This window comes from Chlorocebus sabaeus, chromosome 22 (genome assembly GCF_047675955.1).
Source record: "Chlorocebus sabaeus isolate Y175 chromosome 22, mChlSab1.0.hap1, whole genome shotgun sequence".
Lineage (NCBI taxonomy): Eukaryota > Metazoa > Chordata > Mammalia > Primates > Cercopithecidae > Chlorocebus > Chlorocebus sabaeus.
Window position 1 is genome coordinate 54622116 of NC_132925.1, and position 9835 is coordinate 54631950.

Here is a 9835-nt window from a genome sequence, read left to right on the forward strand (position 1 = left end):
TGCCAAATGACAGCTGGCATGGAACCATCCTAAGGCTGGTTCCTCTACCCTCCTCCTAACAGCACATCAGGGGCAACCTTCTCCTCTATCTTTTCTCCACTCACCATCAGGGAAGCCCTCAATTTCCCAGGATTCTAGGAAATTTCCCTAAGGTGGGGGGTGGTGGAACAGGTAGTAAGACCGAAGCCTTTTAACTTTCCAAGACCTTTCTTTATTTCCTGAGATGAATAAATAAATGGCAATGGGGGGTGGGGATGTGGTGAACACAGAACGAGCTGGCAGGAGGGGGCTGGCATGCAGCTGGCAGGAGGGGGCTGTGACGGCCCCACCACTGTGAGGACCCCCTCATCCTGAGCAGGGGCCAAAGCTCACTAGCAGCCACCATTAAGGAAAAACTTCTGAAATTCACAAATTGTGAAGCCTGCCAGTCCCCGCCAGGTGAAGAACTCATGGTATCCACCTTCAGGGCTACTTTTTACCCTAGGGGCCTTGTCTGCCCAGACCTGGGTACCTGGGCTGCTCTGTAAGGCAGGTAGGGTTGCTTACCCCACTCTCAAAAATAAACCAAGCTGTCCTGAGTGTCCAGCAGGAGGGCAGCCCAAGCTCTGGGGGCAGCGTAGGTGGGAGGAGATCCTACAAGTGGTGGCCAAGATTATCTGCCCTTGATGAAGCCCTCCAGCACACGGTCACTGCGCTCTGACAACCAGTAGCCAGTCATGGCCGCCACAGCCCCAATGAAAATGGCAGTGAACACCAAGTCGCCCTTAGCAGCCAGCGTGGCCAGTGCACAGATGATGACGCCAAAGAACATCTGCTGCAGCACCACCAACTCGTCCTCTGTCATCTCTGAGAAGAAGCCCGCCGACTCTGCAGAGGAGCGAGAGATGCAGCCTGGCACTCGTATCCCTGTTCCTGGCAGTTCTTGGAGCCTCCCCAGAACTCCCATGCACCTGATCATCATGGCCACCAGGCCTGCCCAGCAAGCCAGGCACACAACATTTACTGCTCAAAACCACGCTGCAAGAGGCAGTTACCATCCCTGTCTCACTAAATGGGAAAGTGAGGCTCAGAGAGGTAAAGGGGTTGGACTTGCCAAGGCCATGTGGTAGACAAGTTGGGGGCAGAGCACTTATTACATGTATGAGTCTCGTTCCATGGTCAGACTGTCTGGATTGGGATCCCAGCTCTGCAACTTGCTTGCCATATAGCCCTGGGAAAGTAGCTTCATCTCTCTGCATCTTAGTTTTTACATAGTTAGAATGGGGATGAGAACCCGACCTCCAGCGTCGGGCTGTTTCAGGGGTTAAATAAGTTAAGATGAGGAATGCACCTAGAACAGCATCTCACATAGTAATTGCTGGGGAAATGGTCCCTGCCATCACTGTTGTGATTACCCTGCATCTCACCACACCCCCGGCCTAGGACAGCTCTCAGCAGGCCAGGGCAAACACTGGTCCCATTGGATAGATAAGGAAACAGGTTAGGGAGGCAGACTGATTTGATGCCAAGTCTGATTCCCTTTGTACCCTGGAAAGTGTAAGGCTGCTGAGAGCCAACCTGGAGATCAGATGTACAGCCTGATCTCAGTGCAGCCTCCAGGGGGCTGGGTAGCAGTAGGGGTGGGGCAGGACTCGAGCTGCCACTGCTACCTGGGGAAGGGGCTTGCCTGCCCTCTATTTGAATGAGGACCTCCCCTCTCCCACCCCAGGGCTCACCTGGGATCTGCTCCTTCACACAGATGCCTTCCAACTGCTTGTAGCCCTCGGCACAGATGCAGCGATAACCGCCCTCGGTGTTTTCACACTGCTCATTCTCTCCCGGACACACCTCTGTCTCACACTCATCCACGTCTTGGGGGAAGGGAGGGGTCAGAGTCCTGCTAAGGCCCCCCACCCAGCACCCCGACTCCATCTTGTCCATCTCTCAACACTACCCTCTGCCCTTGCACAGGCAACATTCCACCCTTCCTTCCCCATATTCCAGCCCCTTCACCATTCATGCTGGGTGAGGCACTCCCAGGTGCCTGTGTCCCATCAGCAGGAGACTCACCGAGACACTTGGAGCCCACCTGCTGGTAGCCAGGGCTACACTTCTTACAGCGACCTGGCCCTGCCCCCATGCAGCCTAGGCAGGCCTTGGCACAGTCTGGAGAGAGGAGAGAGATGAGGGTGAGATGTGCTCCTAGGCCCAGGAGAGCCATGCTCCAGAAGAGGAGGCCTGGGGGTGCTCTGAAGCCTGAGAAGGGGAAGGTTTGGAGGGACAGGTGTGGAGCAGCTCCTCCTGCCCTCCTCACATCCCCACTGCAGAAGCAGACACTGACCTCGGCACTCATAGGAGCCCTCAGTATTCACGCAGAATTGGTCGGCTCCACAGTTGGCTCCCTCTGTGCCACACTCATCAATGTCTGCAGAGAGGTGAGCAGGGTGAGAATTTCGATCCCTATTTGGTAGGGAAGCTGAGGCCAGAGCCACTGGGGAATGGTCTTGCCTGGGATTAAATGGTATGGCAGGGACTGCAAGCTGTCTACCAACACAGAAGCAGACGTGCAGCTGGACTTCAGGCTGCCCAGCCAGAGACCACATTTTCCAATCTGCCTTGAAGCTAAGCGTGTCCCTGTGATTGAGTTGTGGCCAACAGGATGTAAACAGGAGTGGTGAGCTCCACTGTTAGCTTGGTCTTAAAACAATGCTTGGACTCCTCAATGCACTTTCTTTCCCTTCTCCCTTCCTGAGTGCTGGGACATGGGACACGGAGATGCCCAGGACTCAGCTTCCACCATGCAGACAATGCCCAAGGGGATGATTGTGCAGGAAGTTACAGGAATGATCTGGGTACTGGAATGATTGTGACTAGCAAAGCTCCTCTGCCAGCCTGGACTACTCACTTTGGGACTGTAATATGAGGAAAAAAAATAAACCTCTACCCTCTAGATTCTTCTTTTTTTTTTTTTTTGAGATGGAGTTTCGCTCGTCACCCACGCTAGAGTGCAATGGTGTGATCTCAGCTCACTGTAACCTCTGCCTCCTGGGTTCAAGCAATTCTCCTGCCTCTGCCTCCCGAGTAGCTGCGATTACAGGCACCTGCCACCACGGCTGGCTCATTTTTGTATTTTTAGTAGAGACTCAGTTTGCCATGTTGGCCAGGCTGGTCTTGAACTCCTGATCTCAGGTGATCCACCCCCCTTCGGCCTCCCAAAGTGCTAGGATTAGAGGCGTGAGTGAGCCACCATGCCTGGCCAACCGGTATATTCTTTAAGCCACAGTCTTTTGAGGATTTTTGTTATAACAGCTTAGCCTCTACTCTAGTCTAAGTAAGTGGCTAGGCTGGGACCAAACCAAGTCTTGAACCCAGGTTTCCTGACCCCAAGTTCAGGGTCCTCATTCTCCTGGCCAACCCTTCCTCAATTTTTTTTTTTTTTTTTTGAGATGGAGTTTTGCTCTGTTGCTCAGGCTGGAGTGCAGTGGCGCGATCTTGGCTCACTGCAAGCTCCGCCTCCCGGGTTCATGCCATTCTTCTGCCTCAGCCTCCTGAGTAGCTAATTTTTTGTATTTTTAGTAGAGATGGGGTTTCACTGCGTTAGCCAGGATGGTCTCGATCTCCTGACTTCGTGATCTGCCCTCTTTGGCCTCCCAAAGTGCTGGGATTACAGGCGTGAACCACCGTGCCCAGCCCCTTCCTCAATTTTTAAGACTTGGCCAAAGTAGCACCTCCTCCAAGAAGCCTTTCCTGATTCCCCATCACCACTTCCACTGAACTAGATCAGAGGCATCTCTCACTGTACACAGGGACTATACTACACAGTACCTGTGTACTGGACTGTAAGTATCTGGTTACTTGTCTGCCTTCCCAGCCAGGTTGAGATCTCCATGAAGGTGGGGCCTAGGCTAGTTTAGCCCAGGCTTGTGTTGAGAGAATGAAGGACCAAGCCCAGGCCCCTGTCCATCTTCCCCAGACCTAGCTAGAGCCCCACTTACCTACACACTTGAGGTGGTGCAGGGCCCAGCCCTTCTTGCATTGCAAACAGTTTGATTCCTCAGGTCCTGAGCATCGGGCACAGGGGCCAAAACAAGCTGGGTGGAATGGGGGCAGCATGAGGATGGGCAGGCAGGTACTCCATCTGCCCCTGCCCAGTGCCACACCTTTTGGCTACCTACCCGAACATACCAGATGGCTGGCGTTGCGTTCTGCTTCGAAGTAGCCAAGGCCACACTGGCCACAGGCCTCACCCCCGTAGCCGGCTTGGCAGTCACACTGCCCGCTGCCCCCTCGTGTCCCTTCCCCTTCACACTGCCCATAGCCACCACAGGGCCTCTCTGTGCCCCCAGGACAGGCTGTGGGAAGAAACCAAACCAAGTGAGGTCGTCTATACAACCTTGACATACAAGAGAATATTTTCTGCTCTGCATATCAGTAACATTTTTGGAGAAGACAATTAATTTTAGTGACATAATATTTTGTCACAAAAGTGAAATTTACTTAACCAATTTCCTCTTGTGGAACAATCAGATTTTACAAACCTTTTATTTATTTATTTATTTTTAGTGACAGGGTCTTGCTCTGTTTCCCAGGCAATGACATGATCATAGCTCACTGCAGCCTTGAACTCCTGGGCTCAAGCAATCCTCCCACCTCAGCCTAGGGGGACTACAGTACAGGCTGCACTACCATGACCCACCTTTTTTTTTTTTTTTTTTTTTTTTTTTTAAGAGACAGGGTCTTGCTATGTTACCCAGGCTGGTCTCTCAAACTCCTGGCCTCAAGTGATCCTCCTGCCTCAGCCTCCCAAAGTGCTGGGTTTACAGGCACGAGCCACTGCAACAAATATTTTCTTTTTTTTTTTTTTTGAGACAGAGTCTGGCTCTGTCGCCCAGGCTGGAGTGTAGTGGCGTGATCTTGGCTCACTGTAAGCTCCGCCTCCCGGGTTCATGCCATTCTCCTGCCTAAGCCTCCCGAGTAGCTGGGACTACAGGCGCCCGCCACCACACCCAGCTAATTTTTTGTATTTTTTAGTAGAGACGGGGTTTCACCGTGTTAGTCAGGATGGTCTCGATCTCCTGACCTCGTGATCCGCCTGCCTTGGCCTCCCAAAGTGCTGGGATTACAGGCGTGAGCCACTGCACCCTGCCAATATTTTCTTTTACAAAGACTGAATTTGCCATTTTTGCAGCTACCTCTTTATCTGTAGCTTCAGGAAAGACTGTTCTAAAAGAGGCTGGTAGTAAGTTTGCCTCTTGTGCCAGGACTGTGTGTGAGGATAGATGGTGACCATGGGGGCTCCAGGGCAACACCCGCCCCTCCCCAGGAAGATACCATAGTCCGATCTGGCATGGGAAATGAAGGGGCTGGGGGGTCTATCATTTCTTTAATACACGATGATAACCATACTGCATCTGACTCAGTGTAGCCCCTGTGCTTTCTCCAAGCCTTTCCCCACTGATTTGCCCATCTCCCCAGCCCTGTGAGGTGGGCAAGAACTGAGGTCCAGAGAAGTTATCTGAGTAGCCTGAGTTCACACAGCTAGCTAGGGACAGAGCCAGGACTGGATACCTGGACTTGGCAGTCCCCTCCCATCCCCAAGAGCAACTTAAAAACTCACGAAGGCAGGAGGGCCCAAAGGTGCCTGCGGGGCAGCAGAGCTTCAGGGAATCTGAGCACAGCCACTGGAACAGGTCCGGGGCCTCCTGCTGCCTGAGGCAGGGGCAGGGTGGAGGGAAGTGGGGAGGAGGCGCTGAGATAGTGTCAGAAGTGCTGTTCCCATTCCCCCACGCCTGAATCTGTGATTCAACCCAGCTTGGACATAAGACCCAAAAGGCCATCTGACCAATGCCCTTTCCCCATTTGGCAGAGGGGTAAACTGAGGTTCAAGTGGAGCACAAGTCCCCCTGCAAGTCCTTAGCAGATCTGGGTTTGGAAGGAACAGAACCAGGACATGGCCCCCAGCATGCACCCCCCTGCTTCTTGGCCAAGTCAAGGCCTTATCACCAGGCCCCACCTGTGACTCACTCCTAGGGAAGGCCCCCTTGCCACTCACTTGTGAAACCACCAGCTCTCCACCAGCTCCTCACTCAGCTCCAGCAGGCGGTGGCACTCGAAGTCCGACTTGCTGCACACGCCCTCCAGCACCTCTACCAGGCGGGTCTCACTGACCAGACAGGGCAGGGCTGGTGGGAAACACGCCCCATCCCGCCCACCACCCTCCTCAGGTCTCTCTCTACTCTTCCTCGTGCCGTGACAATATGAAAGGAAAGGCCATGAGGTACAATAGAAGGGATCATGGTTCTGGGAGGCAGACGGACCTGGGTTCAAATCTAGTGGTAGGACCTTGGGCAAGTCACTTAACTTCTTTGAACCTCTTTGTTTTGTCATCTGTAAAATGGGGACAACAATACCTTCCCTGCAGGTTTGTTGTAACATACATCAGTTCCTGCATCTGAGCAATGGAATATAATACCCTTGCTGGGTAGATATAGCTAAAAATACAACCTATAACAAGTGTTGGCAGGGATGTGGAGAAATTAGAATCCTCCCACACTGCAGATGGGAATAAAAAATGGCATCACCATTGTGGAAAAGCAGTTCCTCAATAAGTTAAACATGGAATTGCCATAGAACCTGCCAATTCCACTATTGGATATAGACCCAAAAGAATGGAAAACAGGTGTTCAAATGAAAACTTGTACACAATGTTCATAGCAGCACTACTCACAACAGCCAAAAGGTAGAAACAATGCAGATGTCCATCAACTGATGCATGGATAAACAAAATGTGGTACAGCCAAACGAGAATATTATTCAGCCATAAAAAGGAATAAGTATTGATATATGCTACAGTATGGGTGAACCTTGAAAACATTATGCTAAGTGAAACTAGCCAGACACAAAAGGCCACATATTTTATGATTCCAATGAAATCAGCAAATCCATAATTTCTGCTTGACTAACACAAATTAGTGATTGCCAAGAGCCAGAGGAAGGGGAGAATGGGGAGTGGCTGTGTAACAGGTATAGGATTTTTTGGGGGGTAATGAAAATGTTCTGGGACTACATAGTGGTGATGGTTGCACAACATTGTAAATGTTATTAAATGTCCTTAATGGGAAATTTTTTATGTGTATTTTACCACAATTAAAAAAAATATATATATAAATATTTGATGCCTTATATCCTGTATTTAAAGGGTCTTACACAGTGCCTGGCATATAGGAAGTGATTTTAAAAAGCAAGTAACGCAGGAGCCATTACAAAGCTGGAAGTGCCTCTGGGGTTGTCTTAGCCAATGCCCTCATTCCTGAATGAGGAAACTCATGCCCGGCAAAGGAAAAGAGAAAATGACCAATGTTACATAATAACAAACCTTTATTTCTAGTGGGCATCCCAGTTAAGCCCTTTCCACACTCCTATGAAATAGGCAAACCAGGTATTAATATCCCCATTTTACAGGCGAAGAAACTGTGGCTCTGAGAGGTTAAGAACCAACAACCAGGTCTAACTCTGAGCCTTTGCTGACTCCTCTTCCATTTGACTTTGAAAAGCTGGAGGCTCAGGACTCAGGGCTCAGGGCTTGGCTTTCTGTATCCTTCCCATGCCTTTCTTTACATACTGACTATATAATGGCTTTCTGTATTATATATACTGACTATATAATGGCTCTCCTCATAATGACTTTCTTCACATACTGACTATATAATGATGACTCTCAAATTCCTGTTTCCAATTCCTACTCTTTTCTGAATTCCAGATTTGGATGGAGTCTACCTGGATGTCTAATGGACATTTCAGCCCAATACGTTCAAAGAACACCATATCCCACCCCTCCCCTAAACCTTCTCAGTTTCCCATCTCACCATCTTAGAAAACAGCTGCACTATTCACCCAGTTGCTCAGGCCCAAAATCTAGTAAGCATCTTTTATTCTACCATTTCTTTATACCCATAATGAATCTATCACCAGGTCCTATTGTTCTCTCTGCAAAATATACCCAGACTGTGACCCCTTCACCATGTCCTCCACTAGATACTACATTAGCTCGTATTGCCTTCATACCTAGATGATGCACTTGCCTCCCAAACTGGTCTCCCTGCTTCCTCCACCCTTGCCCCTTACAGTCTGTTTTTGCTACATAGCAGTGTGGGTAATCTTTAAATGTATAAAGAAGACAGTATCACTTTTTCTGCTCATAACCTTCCAAGAACTTCCCATTACACTCCAAAAAAAAATCTAAACTCTTTTCTGTAGCCTTTGAGGCCTAAGCCTCTGCCTTCACCTTCTACCACTCTCCCCTTTGCTCACTCCACTCCAGCCACTTCTCGAATACACCAACTCAGTCCCATCCTCTGCCCAATTTCCTTCCTGTCACATAGCTCGCTTCTTCACTTCAGGTCTCACTATTCAAATGCCACATCTTGAACACGCTGCCTCCCACCATCCTACAGTCTACCGTGCTTCACTGTTTGTTCTTTCATCTGACATAATATTATTCACTTATTCATTGCTTGTCTTCTCTACTAGAATGTGAGCTCCAGGAAGGTGGGATTTTGCTTGCCTTGTTTACTGCTATACTATAGATGTTCAGTGCTATTTGTTGAATGAATAAGTGCTCCCCAAGAGTTCCTAGCCCTCCACCAGTAGAGCAGAGATTTGGCAGGGAGGGGAATATACACCCATTCCCCCAGCAGCCCCTTACCTGTCTTTGTATTTGGACAACTTCTCTTCCTCCCAGGCGGTATTTCCACCTCCAAAGTTGTCCCGGATGGTTCTCTCCAGGCCCTGGAAACAGAAAATTAGTAATAGCTAAGTACAGTGCCTGGCACATGCTAGCACTTCACTGTTCTACTGACCAGGAAACTGAGGCACAGAAAGGCAACTTGCCTAGGGCCATACAACTAGAAAGAGACCAAAATGAAACTTGAATCCACGCAGATTTGCATCCCAGAGTTCCCCACTCTAAATCGCTGTGTTCCCCTCCAACGAGGCTGCTAGTGCACCCACCTTGTTGAAGCTGTCAACCAGTCCCCGGCAGGTATGACACGGATGGGGCTGAGGCGGGGGAGAAGACTGGGGAGGTGGAGAGGGCTGGAGCCAGATGGGGTCTGGGAGGCTGAGGAAGAGGCTCAGGCCCCAGAGCACAGCTGGGACCAGGCCCTTCGGGAGCCATGGGGCCATCTTTACCCAGGCTGGGGACCTGCAGAAAGAGGGCGTGGAGAGGCTTCACTGAAGGAGTCAGGCCCCACGCGAGAAAGAAAAGGGTCTGTTCTGAGGTGCCGTGGCGTTGGGAAGTGCGTTATTACAAGCAAAAGAGGCCAAACTGGGTACTGCAGGGGCTGTGGGGATGGGTGGGGAAAGGCGCATAAGATGCAATTCCAGAAGAGAAATAAGTTATCCCCGTTAGCATGGGGGTGGGGAGAGGAAAGTGGCCTCGCTTCTTGGCAAGGGGGCAGAAGTCAGCCTCTTGTTTGAGGGTCTGATAAAGGCTATTAGGGGCCGGATCCGCAGAATTAGGGAGAAGAGATCAGATTCCAAGTACTGAAGGAGAGGCCAGAGGGGTTGTTTTGGGGGAGGTGTCCGGAACCCCGGGCTTTGGGGGAGGAGCCCGGATCCGGATATGAAGGGAAGGGGTCAGATTCAGGGCCTCGCAGAAGGGCAAAGGCACGGCCCACGAGCCGGCAGAGAAGGATCCAGACCCTCGTAGGCCACGGAGGAGGAAGAACCGACCGCCCCAGCCCACGGGCGCCGTGAGCCGTCTCCTCACCGCGTAGCTGCCACAGCCTGCGTAAAACGCACAACCCCCACCCGCGCTGCAGTCCCGGGGGCGGAGCGTGCCGCCCAGCCAATGGTG

At 50.9% G+C, this 9835-nt stretch overlaps 1 protein-coding gene across 2 annotated transcripts; it reads right to left on the bottom strand.

Annotated features, from left to right (window-relative positions):
• Positions 1–188: 188 nt before the first annotated feature.
• CRELD1 (cysteine rich with EGF like domains 1) lies at positions 189–9816 on the bottom strand. Of its 2 annotated transcripts, none has more exons than XM_007985192.2 (11): positions 9749–9816; positions 8989–9181; positions 8684–8766; positions 6032–6142; positions 5597–5688; positions 4155–4331; positions 3975–4070; positions 2321–2404; positions 2050–2145; positions 1716–1850; positions 189–867 (listed from the first exon to the last, which is right to left on the bottom strand). In XM_007985192.2, the coding sequence occupies exons 2-11, from the start codon at positions 9160–9162 to the stop codon at positions 653–655; spliced, it is 1263 nt and encodes a 420-aa protein (XP_007983383.1). In that variant the 5' UTR covers positions 9163–9181; positions 9749–9816; the 3' UTR covers positions 189–652. The 2 variants fall into 2 exon arrangements, with proteins under 2 accessions (XP_007983383.1, XP_007983382.2); XM_007985191.3 differs by having other exon boundaries at positions 9681–9782.
• Positions 9817–9835: the final 19 nt, after the last annotated feature.

What these genes read in the sequence shown, in the direction of transcription:
- CRELD1 (XM_007985192.2), bottom strand. Translation starts at nt 9,162, where the DNA reads ATGGCCCCATGGCTCCCGAAGGGCCTGGTCCCAGCTGTGCTCTGGGGC. An exon ending in GGGCTCCTATGAGTGCCGAG is followed by an intron (nt 2,146 to 2,320) that starts GTCAGTGTCTGC and finishes TCCTCTCTCCAG; the next exon opens with ACTGTGCCAAGGCCTGCCTA. An exon ending in GGTGGGCTCCAAGTGTCTCG is followed by an intron (nt 1,851 to 2,049) that starts GTGAGTCTCCTG and finishes CCTTCCCCCAAG; the next exon opens with ACGTGGATGAGTGTGAGACA.